Genomic DNA, 19,855 nt, shown 5'->3' on the forward strand with positions numbered 1-19,855 from the left:
GATCAGTTAGGAGCCATTGTGTGTAGCTGGGATTGGGAGCAGATGATCCATCAGATTGGTCTAGAAATTTTTTTGGAATGGATTGGGGGTTAAGATATGAATCAAAACCATTTGCCCGGTAGATCTTGAAAATTTGATATCGTCATATGGGGTAATTTTCAGGAGAAAGAGGATTTTCAACGATGTTCTTGAGATTTGAAGAATGAATTTAAGTGAGGAAGAGATGACCGGAGTTGCCGAGGTTGTAAGCTCCGGTTGATCTCCGATCGGAGACGTTGTGGATGAAGCTATTTGGCCCCGGAATCGTCAAGCCTTGTCTGATACCATGTAGAAATTCTCATGGCTAGGTGGGAGCCTTACGATATCTGAAGGATCAAGAATAGAGAAAGACATAAAGAGAATATTATTGATATCTTGCTCTCATTACATATGGTATAGTAGTATATAGATCCTGATTACAAGAGGCAACATTCACGATAGTATATGAAGCCACACAGGTTTATTTAGATAGTTTTATTTATATGCTATAATAGAAACAACCTTAATTTTTAGGAGGATTAATTCATAAGTAAAAGTGCAGAGATTTTTTTTTTCATGCATAAATATATTTACAACCAAAGTTTGTTCCGGGGGCACTACTCCTTGACCCCTATTTATTTATATAATTGATTGTTGTACGTTTCGTAGATATATGAGAAGTGGTGGGGGGCTCGAAGGGGGCAACACCCCCTGCAGGTTCGACCCGCCTGGTCAGGTCGCAGGGTCAAATTTTGGTTATAAGGATATTTTTGGATTTTCTTTACTATTTCTCTTTGGATTTTTAGGGTTGTAAGGATATTTTTGGACTTTCTTTTCAAATTTTGGTTGTAAGGATAATTTTGGTTCCCTAATAATAACATCTATACATAACGTTTTTAATTGTGTTGGGGCAATTGCCTAAAGACATTTTGGCTATAAGGATATTTTTGGATTTTATTTACTATTTCTCTTTGGATTTTTAGGGTTGTAAGGATATTTTTGGACTTTCTTTTCAAATTTTGGTTGTAAGGATAATTTTGGTTCCCTAATAATAACATCTATACATAACGTTTTTAATTGTGTTGGGGCAATTGCCTAAAGACCATAGTATTTTAAAACTTTTAGGGGGGCAATTGTCTAAAAACCATTGTAATAAATATTAAAAAATAGATTGAGGAAAACAAATTACTTAAAGAATGATATAAGAATTTTTTTAAAAAAATTTTTTGAAGAGGGCAATTGCCCCCGGGCCTAAAGTAGAACCGCCCTTGATTAACACTAAGATTTTATTCGGAACGATTTTCTTACTGCTTCTAAACGCAAATTTTTAGCACAAAAATACTAATTTTTTTAAATACTTTTTAATAAAACATTACTTTAAATAATAATTAGAAAATCTTCTAAAATAAAGCCTAAGATATAAATATACCTTGTCTGAAATTGGTTACAGTTCTTCCATTTCCTTCTTTCCTACTAGATTCTCTGATACTTTTCTTCTGTTCATTTTCGTCACATCTTTCACTAAAAAAAATAAAAATCCCAATACAAATATGTTGTGGAGAGAGGCAAATCCTGACAATGAATTACTTCACTAAAATTAAAATAATTTCATGAGATGTTGACCTGAATGAACCCCACAAACATGGGCAAACAAAACAATCGATCAATTTAAATAAAAAAAAAAATTTAATAGTAGAAGGGGGTCCCCAAAAAATAAGCAACCGCATATTTTTCTTAACTAAAAAAATAGTGTATTGAGGAAAGGATAATTTATATAGAGCAGAGGCGAAAGTAAAATTAAAAAAATAATAATAAAACAATAATTTGGGAATTGAGAAAGAAAATTAGAGGTGCGGTCCCAAGTAATGTGGTCCCACGTAAGACGCGGTTTAATGGGAAATAGTGCGGAGGAGAGGACCACAAAAGCTCTTCTTCTCATGAGAAGCAGCCAGCCCCCGTTTGTGGAATATTTTGCAGTCGCAATTATTCCACTGTTGCTCCTCCTATACGCCCTTCTTCCCCTTCTTCACACTCTCTCTCTCTTCTTCTTCTTCTTCTTCTTCTCTCTTGTGCTCTGCTCCATGACACTAATCCCCTAGAAACCAGTCGGTATCTGTCTTCTTGTGAGCAGCAACCGCAGAGGAAGCAGAAACCAATCTGAAAAAGCTTTGTTGCAGAGGCGAACAAGAAGACCCACACTGGATGCCAGAGGGGGGGAGAGAGACGGGGGAGAGAGAGAGAGAGAAGGGGAGAATCGTGGGATGGGATTCGTGCCAATCTCAGTCTCCCAGATGAGAGCCACTCGACGGATCCATTCATGACAACAAAAGTATTCAGTACAATTATTAAAAGCACAGCTCCCTTCCATGCCAAGGCAGGAAGTCGTCTCTTCGAGTGACAGGCTGCATGCTTTTTCCTCTTCTTACCTTTCTTTCGATTTCTTTAAATCATCGTATTAACCGGAAGTAAAGTTCGTAACTTGAGATACGGAGAAGGAGAATATGGCTCAAGAGCATCAGCATCAAGCGGCCATGGGCTACGGCGAGTACTCGATGCAGGGATACGAGGCTTCAGGTAGTCACGAGCTTTACAACTTGCAGACGAGGATGGAGATGCTTGGGTTCCCTTCAAAGCATCATCATCATCATCAACAGAATCAGAATCAACATAACCCCGAAACTTCATGGAGATCAGGTGGTTTGTTTCTGAGGCCGGGAAGCGACTCTCCGGCTAGCGAAAGCCTCATGATTTCCCCTGACGCCGTGGCAGATTGGGATCAGCCGAGACAGCTCGTCGTCGACGACTCTTTGCGATGTTTATTTCCTGTTCATGACGAGGAACAGCCAAGCCAGGGGCTTTCCCTGTCTCTGTACAACCCGGAACCCTCCGTCGTCGTGGACTCGGCGGCCGATTATCACCGATCTTTAATGTTCTCTAGACCGACGAACAGTAACAGCACTGTTTCTCATCAGCAAGGCTTCAGCTTTCACTCCGCCCAAACATCTGGGAGTGTCAGTAGCAGTACCCATAAGCTGAGGCTCTCAAAGTACTTGATTCCAACACAGGAGCTGCTGAACGAGTTCTGTGACCTTGGAGGAGTGAAATCCTCAAAGCAGAAACAGCAGAGCAAAAGGTTTGAAGAAGGTGGGCCTTCTTCCCTCTCTCCTGTCAGCCCCTCACTTCAAAATCTTGACATACTTGAGCTCCAAAAGCGAAAGGCAAAGCTTCTGACTCTGCTAGAAGAGGTGAGATTCTTCATACTGTTTCTTTATTTAACTACTTCACAGCTTAGTCCACCATGTTCAAACTGTACTGGCCATCAACATAGCCCTTCGCTTGGGTTATCTGTGAGCTCAATGGTTCACTAATGGTGGGGCAGAAGTGCTACCATAAATGCTTAGCTGAGCCGAAGGTGGGGCTGATTGACGTTTTCGGCCATTTCCTTTATATTTAGAAACCTCTATTCTTTTTTCTTTGCATAGTCATTTATAAATCTACCAGCAGATCCCTATCCCCCGTTTTAAATGGAACCCACCAGATCGCGCAAAATTCATCACGAGTAATATATGTTAAAGCCCTCAAAACTGACAGAAATCCTACAATATTTTTTATAGAGCTTCATAGGCTCATTGGTTGCTTGAAAAAATAATTATATCTTTCAAAATTAATATCTTCTTTTCACTCAGTTTATAGGTTAAAATCTTTATAATCTTTGTTTAATTATTTCTAATTATTGCATCCAATCAAATAAATTGTAAATTCAAGTAACCAAACGTAGCCGAAAGAGTTTATTTTTATGATTCATGTGAGATACATTAGTTTCTATGTTCAAGCAACACATGATAAACGCAGTTTTCAATGTAAAAAGATTATAGATGACAAAAAGTTTATTATAGTAAAAATTGTAAGCATCGATTTCCTTATAGGATCTCTGACTTTCTGTCCACTCAAAAAGCAATCCAGTGAAAAAAAAAAGTTTTTTTTTCATAGAATGTTAGCATGTTTTCAACAGGATAAGAAGGCAATATAATAAAAGATATAAATTAAATACATAAAATTAGAGATGGTTCAAATTTCGTAAGCACTTTCTTCTCATCATCAGTCCTTCTTCTTCATCATCTTCTTCTTCCCTTCATCCAATTTAGACAAACTATGTTCTTCCAAGCTAGCTACAAACCAACAGCTACTGAACTTTTATCTTGCAACAGGTGGACAGAAAATACAGGAGATACTGTGAACAAATGAGAGCCGTAGTTTCATCCTTTGAATCCGTCGCCGGCGAAGGCTCAGCTACCACATACCTCGCATTGGCGTCAAAAGCCATGTCCAGACACTTCAGAAGCTTGAGGGATGGCATCGTGAGCCAAATACAGGCGGCAAAGAAAACCATGGGGGAAAAGGACCCCATCGCTCCAGGAATAAGCAGAGGTGATACTCCAAGACTAAAGCTTCTCGACCAGTGCTTCAGACAGCAGAAGGCGTTTCAGCAAGGAGGATTGCTGATGGAACAACACCCATGGCGGCCACAGCGCGGCCTTCCTGAGCGCTCAGTCTCCATACTCAGAGCTTGGCTTTTCGAGCATTTTCTTCACCCGTAAGTCTTTTTCGCTTTCCTTCTCGGCCGACACATATGATGCAATTTGTTAATAATTACACGCACGACACAGACTTGTCATTATATGTAATTTCCTTACCGTAAAATTTTAATATTAAGGTCTTACGTTGACTCAGCGTCATATTATTTTAAACAATACTGAATAAGGTAACATAACAAGTGACAAAAATTCAATGGATGAATTTTTATGTGCGGACCGAGTTCAATAAAAATGAGTCACATCATTTTCTATTCGATATCGTGGTTCGATACTGTCCAGTATTGGATGATGTGGCTCACCTGATTCGTCATTGAATGATAAGCTGTGTTCGGTGTCTGCCTAGAATAATCTCTCAATTCAATAAAGGATTATTGCGCACAACTTCTTAGAAAAAAATTGATGTTATTGTTTAATATTTTTTAAAAAATTTATGATAAATAGTTTTTTATAATCAAAATAATTAAATTATTTTTCCCACATATTGCTTCGATTATTTATTTTGAATATGTTTTGCAAATTGCACCCTATTTTTTGCAAATATGACAAGATTTGAGGTAGTTGTCGAAGAAATATAATAAATAAAAGATGACAACTTGCAGGTACCCCAGCGATGTTGATAAGCATATATTAGCAAGGCAAACGGGCCTCTCAAGGAGCCAGGTACGCCACGTCATCAACGTCTCTCTCACTTAATTAATTATTAATCACCGTTCGCTACATGTCGCTAATCAATGTTTAATCTGTTTAATTTAAAATAATCAATGCTTTGCCCGACTTCAACTGTTTTATCGATCCTCAACAGATAAAAACAAGATTTGACTTTGTCAACGAAGTCCTTATAACAAAATAAATTAATTAGGATAGCAATGACATCCGTCCACGCACAATATAATTTTATTGTTTTTAAATAAAAATGTCTTTTTGACGTTTATAATATAATATTTCTTAAATAAAAGAAAAAAATATTAGAATTATTTTTGTTAAAGTAAGAAAATTAACTTTTAATGAATCTAATTAGTAAAAACTAAGGCTTCGTTTGGGACGGCTTTTTTACTGCTTCTTAAAGCAGTTTTCGAGTACAAAAATTTAAACTTTTGTATTAAAAAGCTGTTTTAAGAAGCAACAAAAAAGCCGTCCCAAACGAAGCCTAAGACTGCGTTTGGGACAACTTTCTTACTATTTCTTAAAGCAGCTTTTTAATATAAAAATTAAAAAGTTGCTTTTTAAAGCTGCAAGAAAGATGTTCCAAACGAAACTTAGACAAAATTACCTTCCATAAAAATATGATTATAATTTTGTTTTGCGACGGCTTTCTTATTGCTTTAATTCTAAAAGAGTAATTATAATTTTATTTGGTTACTATTTTCAAGCAATTTTTTTAAAAATTATGTGATGAGAAGTTACTTTTTGCAGTTAGATTTATTAATAGTTGTAAGGAAGTTTTTGTCTGATTTTTATTAATAGAATATATTTATAATAATATGCACAATAACTTTAAAAAAAGTTATTTTTGCTATAAGAGTTTCACAAATAACTTAACAAAATATTACAATCATTAAAAAAAAACAATGAAGTTCTTTAGATTAAGAAATTTTACCTAAGAAACCAAAATGAAGGATATAGGAGCACAAAATGGTTCTTTTTTTTTTTTTAATTCTCAAGAAGTTTGTGGGTTCTCTTAGAAAATCATATATAGAAATATATAGGAGAAAATAAGACATAAAATTGAGAGAAATATTTTTTCCATAAATTTTTTTTTTTGGGGCATTTCAAAGTTTTGCAGGATAAAATTTTAAATTGACAGCCAATCTTCATTTGATATATTTTATATTCAAATTTCAATAGACTATACTTTACTTTTATAAAGATAATTTTACATATTATGCAAATAATTATTGAGATTAAGACAACAATATTATTAGTATAATGTAATATTGTAATTGTTATGAAATCAAATAAATTTAAAGTAGAAGTTTATAGCCGATTTTTACATTTAATAAAATATTATTGATGAACAATCAAATGCAGTCTTTATTATAATAAATTTCATTCCGACCAAGTCTTTGCTTCATAGGATGTTTCTTCTCAACTAATCTTCATAAATATAATAATATAAAGAGCCATTATCTAATTTTAATCAAATAGAGATAGTCCAATATTTATGATTAATAATTTTATAAAAAGACTTTCTTTATTCTTCTTATTCTGCATAATGAATAATAATTATTAATTTAATAACAACTTGTACAAAATATGAAAGTGACATAATTAATTATAAATTTGAAGAACAGTTCAAAAATATTTTGTATGTGAACTGCCGGACTGAATTGCATTACTCTTCAATTTATATTTCATCTTCACTATAATAATATTTTTAAGCTAGCTTCATTTGAGATAGTTTCTTGTCAATATTTTTTTCCTTACATTCAAAAAATTTTCATACTAAGGCTTCTTTTGGGGCGGCTTTTTTATTTTTTCTTAAACCAATTTTTTAGTTTAAAATTAATAAGTTTTAAACTAGAAAGATGCTTTAAGAAGCAGTAAGCTGTCCCAAACGAAGCTTTAAAAATTTTTTGCACTAAAAAGCTGCTTTAAGAAGCAGTAAAAAAATCCTCCCAAACGAAGCCTAGGACTTTATTTGAGACAGCTTTTTCAATACTTCTTAAAGCAACTTTATTGTATAAAACTTAAACTTTTTATATTATAAAGCTGCTTTAAGTAGTAAAAAGCTGTCCCAAATGAAGTCTAAGACTTTGTTTGAAACAGCTTTTTAATTGCTTCTTAAAACAGTTTCTTAGTACAAAATTTAAAATTTTTGTACTTAAATGCACATAGTTTGAAGAAGCAGTAATAAAGATGTATGTTCCAAACGAAGCTTAAGGTTTTGTTTGAGATAACTTTCTTATTGTTTTCTAAAATAAAATTTTAATACAAAAATTTCTAATTCATAAAAATTTTATACTTAAAAGCTACTTTAAAAAAAATAATAAAGCTGGCGCAGACGAAGCCTAAAAAGTAAAAAAATGCTATAGAAAATAGTAATAAAATTATCTCGAATGGAGCCTTGCTCAACAAGTGTATTAGTAAAATAATTTTAAAAATCAAAATACACTGAATCAGCTAAGTCTTTGTTTGACATAGTTTTTTTTTTGTTACTATTCTGTTCTTTTTTTTAATAGAATAGTAAAGCATTATAAATATAAAAAAAGTAACAATTAGAAAAAAAATTTGATTTAGTTTTTTCTTACAAATATAATTTAAATGGCTTCCTTAAATGCTAAGTCTTTGATAAATTAATATAAATTTTTAATCAGTTCATATTAAAAAAATTTAAAATTAAGATAATTTTATAGAATAATTTTTGCAAGTTTTATCAAAAATTTATTTGTTTTTCATGCACACTCTAAGACTACAATGAACTAGTCAATTGAAAAAAAAATTCAAGATATTATTATCAAAATTTTAATTTAGTTTAAAAATTATTATATTTATTTTGAGTTTGGCACAATTAGAAATTCATATATTCCTTCTAAAATAAATTTGAAATTTCTGAAATTTATTATGATCAATGTTTAGTCATCTGACTATTTTTTTGGAGCCTATTAATTTAGTTAAAAATAACATAAAATATTAGTATTTGCAAATTCAAAATATCTAAGCTTCCCCGTCACAGGTCTCCAACTGGTTCATCAACGCAAGGGTGAGACTATGGAAACCTATGATAGAAGAGATGTACACTGAAGAATTAAAAGAGCGCGAAATCCAGTCCACCGGAGCTCAAGAAGACGATAGGAACCCTAACCCTAGCTGCTCCCGTGACGTCGCTATCACCGACGAACAGAAACCTCTAGCAGCCGAACTACTCACCGAGCCGGACTCACTCTCCTCCATCATCAACCACCACTCAGAAGCAAGACCGCACCACACCAATCCAAGAGACCAAATCCAATTACAGAGAACAGAGAACTTCGGCATTGCAGACCTCCACTTCTCTTCCTACAACGGATGCGGCAGCCAAAGCTACAGCGGCAATGGCGTCTCCCTCACGCTCGGCCTACAGCATCACGACGGCAGCGGCGGTGGTGGTGGAATGGGGTTCTCGCTTTCTCCGACAAATCCACAGCCACTGTTTTATTCTAGAGGGCAAATGGAGGAGTGTCAGCCAGTTCAGTTTTCCATCCTCGACGGGGAGGTACAGAATCTTCCTTACAGGAACTTGATGGGTGCTCAGTTGCTGCATGACTTGGCTGGATAGAGAAACCTAATGGCTGTGGAGGTGACAGAATTTAAAAAGAGTTCGAAGGAGGAAACTTTAATATTATATAAAGCTACCAAAGAATTAAAAATCTCAGCTTGGCCCGGCCCCTCTTGATTCTGCCAAAGTCAGCTGGATTGTTCAACTCTGATGGAATATGAGGTTTTGATTTAGGAAAATTATTGCGATTTGGTTATCTGTACGTGTATATATAGCAGAAATTAGTTGATTCGAATACTTTGTTTACGATATTGCTTTTAAAAATTCAGAATGCCATGTTAGGTGATCAGGAGGAAGATGGTTTTGAAAGTTCGTGGATGGAACCGTTGATTATATATTTATATTTATAATTAGATGAAGGTTTCATGTAAACTTGGAGACTGGATCAGCTTTTTCAGTTTTACTGTATTAGTATAGGATTAATGCTTCGTTTCGGACGGCTTTCTTATTGCTTTTTGAAACAGCTTTCTATTTATTTTTATACTAAAAAGTTGTTTTAAGAAGCAGTAAAAAAGCCGTCCCAAATGAAGCCTAAATCGGTCTCAGTGTTCTTACTTTTCAAATATTCAAATGTAAAACACATTTCATAGTTGAAAATTAATGATTAGTAGGGGACTGCCCTTGTTTTGTATCATTTTATATTTATTATGTACAAGAGAATTTAAGATGAAAAAGTTTTATGATTGTGTTTTAGCTTGTATGAATACATGTCCATGTAGAGCAAGAGAGAACATTTATGCAAATATGATATTAGTTTTTTTGCATAAAAGATCAAGATCATGGGGTCTAGCTCAGTTGAAAAATAATATATACATTAATACAAGTTATTTATTTCAATGATATGACATTTCTATTACTAGACAATGCCTTATTATAATAGAAAATTTTAAATCATGTGTAGGCTATCTTTACTAGCTGATGTAATGGATCCATGAAAGAATCAGATCTGCTAGAAGGAATTCCCAATCAGGGACCAACCACAAGCTTAAAACTTCAAAAGTGTATATGATTCATCAAATGATCAATCCTACTACAATACTTGCATATTTATAAGCTAATAAGAACATTCTAGAAGCTAATAATAACAAACTAAGATAAACTACTCCTAAGAAAAACATTAGTTATCATGTTCCACATTAGCAATGCTATAGCAATCTTGACAGCCAAGGATTTGGACGGATTTTAAGAAGAAGGCGATAAACATTATTGTCAATAACAATAGTTGACACTGATAAGTTTAAGCTACCTTGCGGGCATGTGCAACATTAGGCCATAGTAATAGTATAATGTATGCACATTTAAGTATTAAAAAAAAAGTATTGATAAGTGTGTATAGGTGAGTTGAAGGAGAAATTATTGGGTGCGGAGTGCGGACGTAGTTCTGTGTGTGCAAACGAATTGGGTCGCGCCACGTGGAGCCCATCTTGACCCCACCGACTTGAAGAGAACGTGTGCTCTGTTTACCCGATAACCCGATAACACGAATCATCCGAACTACTTGAAAAATGCGCGGTACCTAGTAGTACCGAGAGGTACCTAGTAGTACCGAAGTTTAAGCTACCTTGCGGGCATGTGCAACATTAGGCCATAGTAATAGTATAATATATGCACATTTAAGTATAAAAAAAAGTATTGATAAGTGTGTATAGGTGAGTTAAAGGCAGATGTAAGGTGAATAAGAATGTACGATCGTAATTATGTGACTCCATTGTTCTACCAACAGAGAAGATTGCATGGCTGAAAAAGCGTAAGATTACTACATATTAATAAAGCAAATGAGATAATGTTTTTGTGATTTTAAGTTACAATAATAATTGTAAAGTTAAAATATAACATTCAAATATTAAAAATTATTATTTTTTTAAATTTAACTTTAAAATTTAGAATTTTTTTTTTTTTAATTTGGGAGGAATGTTATCATATTTAAGTATAAAATTGATTATTTGAATTTTCATAATTCAAATAATCAATTTGGAGTTATAAAATTCGTTGTTGCTTAAGAGATTTGACGGTAGAGTAAAAGTGTTTTAGACCTTAGAGAAGGAACAAAATTCAACATACAAACAAATAATTTAAATGACATATAAACATCAAAAAATTTTTGTGAAACATCTTGAAAAGGGAAAAAACTACGGTGCCTTACCTAGTAAAAATGATTCCACTAATGTTTGAATATTTTACGAAGGTCGACCCGTCCTTCAACTCATGGACAGTGAGAATAAAAAATATTGGAGAATTGACCAAACTTCAAGTAGGTATTCCTTATCTTGATTGAATGACATTAACATATATTAAAAATATGGTGGCAACCATAAGGAGAATGTTTTTTAGAGGTTTGACGATGGTTGGAGATGTGGTGGTAACTAGGGGATGGATGGAAGTTTGATGATATTTGGAGATCCAGAGGCAGAGGAACATACAGAAGTCTGATAACAGATAATGGTCGTTAAGAGATCCGACGACACTCAACAAATAGACAAAAGTTTGGTGATGGTCGATGGACGGGAAGAGATTCGACGGTGTTGACCTCGATTTTTGTTCGGGTGCCCTCGAGGGCCTTTGATTGATTTAATTAAGCCCTGTCAAGTCCAATTCGAGCTCGAATCAGCTTGTATTGAGTCGAATTAGACTCGACCGTGTTCGATTAAGCCCAATTAATCCACCTTAAATTGAATTGGGTTAATTTGAGCAAATATAATTGGGTTAATTCGAGTCATCATTTAATTAAATATAATTGGGTTAATTTTAGCAAATTCAATTGAATCCTAAATTGATCCGAATCGGGATCTGATTTTAAGCTTGATTTTAATTTAATATGTTTTATTTAATTCTTTTTTCTTTCTCATGAGCTTAAATTTGTTCCTAAATCAAGCAATCAAACCGACGGCTAAATCACCTCAATTCCCTCATAATTAGCCTTAGGATGAATCCTAGCCGTGGATCTAAGGCCTTGATCATTTAAATACTCTTTAAGGACATCATCATGAGGGAGTTTTGGCTTTTGATTCTTTTCCCTAGCTGCTCTCAACCCGAATTTCTTAGTGTGAGAGCTCTTCCAACATCTCCCCATCTTCCTCCACTCAAATTCGTTGCTAAAACCTCACCGGCAGTGAGATCTCCAACGACCCGAGCCTATTTACCTTCCAAAGCTTCTGCCGTTTGATTCAAGGCGAATTGGAGCTCGAGTTCAACTAAAGAAATATATGAGGATAATTTACAATATCAGCCGTGTCAAGATCCCGAACATCCAACAGTTAGATCTCTTAAAAATCTTAGATCTATGCCATTACACTTAGATATAGCTTTTTGATAAGTACTTTTCACAACTTCAAAACACCACCCCATGACTTTTGCTCATGTCCTTGATCTACATTTGAAATTTTATCCAAATTTGTTGAGCCATCCTCGAGAACGAAACCTTTTTTTCATTTTAGGGTTAGAAAATCAGGCGTGCATAAATTGGATTAATTTTGAGTCGTTGATATATATATATATAAATCTAAAATATATTAATAAAATGGTATATATGTAACCATTAGACATTGCAAAAGGATGTATCTTGGTTATGCTTTTTGTTGATGATATTTTTCTTATTCACAAAATTAGAGAGGAATTTGATGAGAAAAAATGAATTATGGAGGCCACCTTTAGAGTCTAAAGGTTTTTGTTCTAGTAGATCTAAAATTTAATACATAGAGTATAGTTTAGTAGTAATAGATATAATAGTTGAATTTTGACAATGGGTGATCAAGTCATTATAAAGAGTGGAAATTTTAGATATCTTGGGTTTATTGTTAAAAGTGATAGAGAAATAGATGAGGATATTATTAGTAGAATTCATGTTGCACGGTTGAAGTGAAGGAATGAATCAAACATATTGTATGATAGAAAAGTACCATTTAAACTATAACATGGTAGTGAGGCCTACAATGCTTTTTGGCGCAGAGTATTTTCCATTAAAAGAGAAGCATAAGATGAAGTTAAGTGTTGCATAGATGAGTATGCTTAGGTGGAAGAGTGGCTTTAGACTTAGTGATAGAATATAAAACAAGTATATATGTGAAAAGATTTGAGTAGCTTCAGTGGTATATAAGATTAGATATTAGTATATATTTGATTTTTAATAAGACCCAATGAAGAAAAAATATTCATATTGCCGACATGGATCAACCAATTCTACTCCAAAAAGATGATTTGCATCTCTTTGCCAACAGGATAAGACTTGGGTTGAAAATGGAAGTAAAAAGAGAGGGGAGTAGACATATTTCAACCCCAAAACTCTAATATTATATTTCTATCACTCATATAAAACTTTAATATTAAATATGTCACTTCTATTTTTCATTCTTACCACTCATGCCACCCTATAAACTTTAATATTTCATTTCCCATGTTTGTTCTATGGGTGGTAAGCATGTAATTTTATAGTTTTAGATGTTAGATATGTAAGTAGTATGTAATAAAATGGTATATATGTAACCCCCCCCCTTTAAGGTTTAGGGTAAGCATGTAATTTTATAGTCTCCAACTTTAGAAATATTATTAATGCAAAGCACATCTTTGATAACTCATGCTTCTATGAATAATCCACAAAAAATTGAGCAATATGATGAAGATGGAAGCCAAAATAGCTTGTTCACAATTATTTTAATCCTGATTAATAATAAAACAAAGTTAAAACCAAATACTAAGCTTTTTATCTTTAATTCGTTAGGAGCCCAAGCCCACGAAAATATTGGACCGTTTAGCTAGCTTATGTTAAGAGATAGCCCAGCCCAGATGAGAAATAGCTGAATAATACACTAAAAATATAAAAAAGGTTAGATAATATGGTAAATAGAAGAAAAGATGATAAAATTTAAATGAATTGTGCTCATCATATCTTAAATAAAAATATATTTTCATATATTTTACTTGTCCACTTTTCACATCAAATTAAGAAAGGTTTCCCTTGAGACTGTTTTATTACTATTTTTTAAAATAATTTTTAAATAAAAAACTTTTTGAAAATAATATTAATTTTTTTTAGAAAACAGTAATAAAACTGACCCAAAGGAAGCCAAAATATAAATAGAAATCAAACTAAGCTAAGGTTATAGTAAGAAAGCTGTCCCCGTCTTGTCGCATGCATAATGTTTTCAATTCCTGTTTAAGAAAGCTAACTTTCTTCATAGTTTTTAGTAAGCAAGCTATGATTTGTGGGTATGTTATGAGGGTTTTTTATATGATTTATGAATTTTAAATTTAGTTGTTGGGATGAAAGTGAAATAAATTGAAGGCGTCTTTCTTGGAGTGATTTGATTCGCTAAAAAATAAATGAGAAGTAATTTGAAATATAATTTAAAATAAACATAGTGTATTTAAAATATTTCAGCATTGTTTAGCTGAGTGCAAAATAAATATATAAGATTATATTTTATGTTTGATTTAAAATAAAATGAATTCAATGTAAAAATTAATGGTAAAGCAGTGGATCCGGCTAGTTGCGGATGATGATCGATGATAGTGGTGGTGGCCGACGGCCAGCAGCGGCTAACGACGATGATTGATAATAGTGGTGGTGGCTTGCGATGTATTCAGAAATATACAAAAATTGGATAAATTTTGGAATGTGCTAAGAATGATCGATATCAAAGATGAGTTTCAAATTCATCAAAGTTATAATTTGAAATTATTTTTTGATCTAACTAAACACTTGTGTCTCTAAAATCCTTGCATTTGAATATTCACAAACAACAAAATTTCTTAAACTGAATAATTTTCCTCTTCATTCTTAAAACAAGAAAGGGAAATCCAAATCCTTAAGGCTTTAAAACTTAATTTATAAGCCCTTATACAAATATATGAATTATTATTTGCAAAAACAGAAATTGTAAGACTAGCACAAGCCAAAGACATGTTAAAAAATTCATCACATATAAATGTAGCTCCTCGATGAGGTGGAGAAATTATTCCGTGCGGAGATCGAACACAGAGAACCGTCTAATTTATCTCTGTGAACAATGCGCTTTTATTGTTCATCACTGTGCTTTTACTATTTAAAGAGACAAAATCAAACGACTCTCCGTGTCTGATCTCTGCACTTAATAATCTCTAACAATTCAAATGTATGTACATTATAACATGGACATAATATATTGGGGATACTAGGGGCTCATAATCTCATTGGACCGGCTCAAAGCTCCTAATTAAAATATATGGGTTTTTTTTTTTTTAAATAAAGCCTTGATCACAATAACCATTAGTACCTCCACCTCCAGGCAACCACCCCTTGATGCGCTATTATTTTAAGATTTGATTACTATTATTTTACTCAAAGTATCCATGCATATTATCTTATAATAATTACATTTTGTTTTCAGAATAATATTTTTTGTTGATTTCGTCTCACAATGTTTCTTATCAATTTTATATTTAATACATAGAGTATAGTTTAGTAGTAATAGATATAATAGTTGAATTTTGACAATGGGTGATCAAGTCATTATAAAGAGTGGAAATTTTAGATATCTTGGGTTTATTGTTAAAAGTGATAGAGAAATAGATGAGGATATTATTAGTAGAATTCATGTTGCACGGTTGAAGTGAAGGAATGAATCGAGCATATTGTATGATAGAAAAGTACCATTTAAACTATAACATGGTAGTGAGGCCTACAATGCTTTTTGGCGCAGAGTATTTTCCATTAAAAGAGAAGCATAAGATGAAGTTAAGTGTTGCATAGATGAGTATGCTTAGGTGGAAGAGTGGCTTTAGACTTAGTGATAGAATATAAAACAAGTATATATGTGAAAAGATTTGAGTAGCTTCAGTGGTATATAAGATTAGATATTAGTATATATTTGATTTTTAATAAGACCCAATGAAGAAAAAATATTCATATTGCCGACATGGATCAACCAATTCTACTCCAAAAAGATGATTTGCATCTCTTTGCCAACAGGATAAGACTTGGGTTGAAAATGGAAGTAAAAAGAGAGGGGAGTAGACATATTTACACCCCAAAACTCTAATATTATATTTCTATCACTCATATAAAACTTTAATATTAAATATGTCACTTCTATTTTTCATTCTTACCACTCATGCCACCCTATAAACTTTAATATTTCATTTCCCATGTTTGTTCTATGGGTGGTAAGCATGTAATTTTATAGTTTTAGATGTTAGATATGTAAGTAGTATGTAATAAAATGGTATATATGTAACCCCCCCCCTTTAAGGTTTAGGGTAAGCATGTAATTTTATAGTCTCCAACTTTAGAAATATTATTAATGCAAAGCACATCTTTGATAACTCATGCTTCTATGAATAATCCACAAAAAATTGAGCAATATGATGAAGATGGAAGCCAAAATAGCTTGTTCACAATTATTTTAATCCTGATTAATAATAAAACAAAGTTACACCCAAATACTAAGCTTTTTATCTTTAATTCGTTAGGAGCCCAAGCCCACGAAAATATTGGACCGTTTAGCTAGCTTATGTTAAGAGATAGCCCAGCCCAGATGAGAAATAGCTGAATAATACACTAAAAATATAAAAAAGGTTAGATAATATGGTAAATAGAAGAAAAGATGATAAAATTTAAATGAATTGTGCTCATCATATCTTAAATAAAAATATATTTTCATATATTTTACTTGTCCACTTTTCACATCAAATTAAGAAAGGTTTCCCTTGAGACTGTTTTATTACTATTTTTTAAAATAATTTTTAAATAAAAAACTTTTTGAAAATAATATTAATTTTTTTTAGAAAACAGTAATAAAACTGACCCAAAGGAAGCCAAAATATAAATAGAAATCAAACTAAGCTAAGGTTATAGTAAGAAAGCTGTCCCCGTCTTGTCGCATGCATAATGTTTTCAATTCCTGTTTAAGAAAGCTAACTTTCTTCATAGTTTTTAGTAAGCAAGCTATGATTTGTGGGTATGTTATGAGGGTTTTTTATATGATTTATGAATTTTAAATTTAGGTGTTGGGATGAAAATGAAATAAATTTAAGGCGCTTTTCTTGGAGTGATTTGATTCGCTAAAAAATAAATGAGAAGTAATTGAAATATAATTTAAAATAAACATAGTGTATTTAAAATATTTCAGCATTGTTTAGCTGAGTGCAAAATAAATATATAAGATTATATTTTATGTTTGATTTAAAATAAAATGAATTCAATGTAAAAATTAATGGTAAAGCAGTGGATCCGGCTAGTTGCGGATGATGATCGATGATAGTGGTGGTGGCCGACGGCCAGCAGCGGCTAACGACGATGATTGATAATAGTGGTGGTGGCTTGCGATGTATTCAGAAATATGCAAAAATTGGATATGTATTCAGAAATATACAAAAATTGGATAAATTTTGGAATGTGCTAAGAATGGTCGATATCAAAGATGAGTTTCAAATTCATCAAAGTTATAATTTGAAATTATTTTTTGATCTAACTAAACACTTGTGTCTCTAAAATCCTTGCATTTGAATATTCACAAACAACAAAATTTCTTAAACTGAATAATTTTCCTCTTCATTCTTAAAACAAGAAAGGGAAATCCAAATCCTTAAGGCTTTAAAACTTAATTTATAAGCCCTTATACAAATATATGAATTATTATTTGCAAAAACAGAAATTGTAAGACTAGCACAAGCCAAAGACATGTTACAAAATTCACCACATATAAATGTAGCTCCTCGATTACGTGGAGAATTTATTCCGTGCGGAGATCGAACATAGAGAACTGTCTAATTTATCTCTGTGAACAATGCGCTTTTATTGTTCATCACTGTGCTTTTACTATTTAAAGAGACAAAACAAAACGACTCTCTGTGTCTGATCTCTGCACTTAATAATCTCTAACAATTCAAATGTATGTACATTATAACATGGACATAATATATTGGGGATACTAGGGGCTCATAATCTCATTGGACCGGCTCAAAGCTCCTAATTAAAATATATGGGTTTTTTTTTTTTTAAATAAAGCCTTGATCACAATAACCATTAGTACCTCCACCTCCAGGCAACCACCCCTTGATGCGCTATTATTTTAAGATTTGATTACTATTATTTTACTCAAAGTATCCATGCATATTATCTTATAATAATTACATTTTGTTTTCAGAATAATATTTTTTGTTGATTTCGTCTCACAATGTTTCTTATCAATTTTATATTAAGAAGAAATCAAAGGAGATCGGAACCTAAAGGAGCGGAGAGTAGGTGTGTCAATATTTGACACGATATAAAAATATGATTCGGACCTGACTCGAAAAATCTGGGTTGGATCAGACCGGATTTCAAAACGGGTCGGGTTCGGGTTCCCGGATTTGACTCGTTTGAAAAACGGGTCGGGTTCGGGTTGACCCGGCAAGTCCGCGAACCCGTTTAACTTGAACTGCTTGTGCTGCCCCGCCTGCCCGCGAGGCTGCCCTGCCTGTATTTGTTATGATTTTATTTACATATGAAAGTATTTGTCGTAAAAGAACCTAAAAATAATTAGCACCTTCCACACAAATTCACTTACATGGAAGATAATTTGGCTCTTCTATATATATTTGTCGGTTTGATATTTGTAGATGTTTTTGGCACTAATTTTAATGATCAAAATTCTTAGCAAACGTGTAAGATTTTTTATTAATTATTATTATAATTTACAATCACTTGTAAAAGAACACACCATTATTTTAATTTGTAATGGAGTGATAAATCAAAAGAATTTCTAAAGGAGATGAACTCGACATAAAATTACTGTTATTAGTAATAATGTTAAAGCAAATTTATAAAATATTTGTATCATAAAATTATATTCTAATAGATTATGGATTTATGGATTCCTGAAAAAAAAAATTTCATATTATCATTTACAAATAGTTTACTTGCAAAAGAGTCATGTCAACCTCACGAATTCTATCAATCACTATAGAAAAATAACTAAATTGCTTAGATTTGATCCATAATAATTTAATGATTACAACTGTTGGGATTTCTTGGAGGAAGACAGCTTTTCTTGAATGTAGATGAACAGAGGGTGAGGGAGAAAATAGAACTTCATGTCTTATTCAATTCTTAATCCTCAAAACTAGCAAACCATTCCTACTTATATTAAAAAAGCTTAAGGAATGGCAAAACATTAAAACTAACCTACAAGTTGGGTAAAAATACTAACAAACTCCATCTTTATACAATTTTACAAAGCTGAAAAAACACCCGCTGTCTACAAAGAACAACCCAAGAAAAAAAAAATCTTTTGCATTAGTTGCCACTTCTCTTCCACATGTTGTTCATAATGAACAACTCACGAAAAGGCCACCACAAAAAAGTCACATGTTTTCCCTCCACCTATTCGTTTGAACCCGTGCCTATTGCGACGTCCTGACTTCGCTTCCGTTCCCTCGAGCCCGAAGTCCTGCATGATCTCCTCTCTCACGTGGCCACTACAGGAAAATCGCTCATTACCGACAAAATTTTCGGCGGATTTCCGACGGATTACTTCAAAATTATTCCTACAAATTTCCAAACATATTTTTTGGCGTCTTTTCCTCTGGATTTTTTTTCGGCGGATTTTAATAATCTCTAAAAATACCATTTATTTGTAATTTAATTAATTAATAATTTTATAGTTTATTTTAATTAATTGTTACTTACATAACTTATTTTAATTATCAATTAAAATTTATCATTTAAAACGATTTTGCAGGTATGGCGAGGTGGTCGGCCAAGGGCGTGCGCAAAGTGGGGGAGGGGCTTGGTTCGAATCTCATAGGACTACGCGGGCCAGCTAGGCGCGAGTGGGGAAGGGATGACCCGCTGGGCATGACCCGCTAGGATGGATACACATGCCTGATCGGCGTGAGCAGGAGTGGGTCATGCAAGCGGGCACGGGATGACCCAATGGGCATGATCTGGGATGGATACGCGGGCTTGTTGGGCGTGAGCGGGTCATGCGAGTGGCGCGAGATGACCCGCTGGGTGCGATCTGGCATGGATACT

The 19,855-nt window shown here is 33.1% G+C and overlaps 1 protein-coding gene across 1 annotated transcript; it reads left to right on the top strand.

Moving 5' to 3' along the window:
- The first annotated feature begins 1,949 nt into the window (after nucleotides 1–1,949).
- On the top strand, nucleotides 1,950–9,502 carry LOC110094691 (homeobox protein BEL1 homolog). Its single transcript, XM_020819981.2, has 4 exons — nucleotides 1,950–3,263; nucleotides 4,227–4,612; nucleotides 5,213–5,273; nucleotides 8,287–9,502. Exons 1-4 carry the CDS (start codon nucleotides 2,520–2,522, stop codon nucleotides 8,866–8,868), a joined length of 1,773 nt encoding a protein of 590 aa, XP_020675640.1. The 5' UTR covers nucleotides 1,950–2,519; the 3' UTR covers nucleotides 8,869–9,502.
- Nucleotides 9,503–19,855: the final 10,353 nt, after the last annotated feature.

The sequence above is a fragment of the Dendrobium catenatum genome, unplaced genomic scaffold, assembly GCF_001605985.2.
Source record: "Dendrobium catenatum unplaced genomic scaffold, ASM160598v2 fragScaff_scaffold_243, whole genome shotgun sequence".
In the NCBI taxonomy this organism is placed as follows: domain Eukaryota; kingdom Viridiplantae; phylum Streptophyta; class Magnoliopsida; order Asparagales; family Orchidaceae; genus Dendrobium; species Dendrobium catenatum.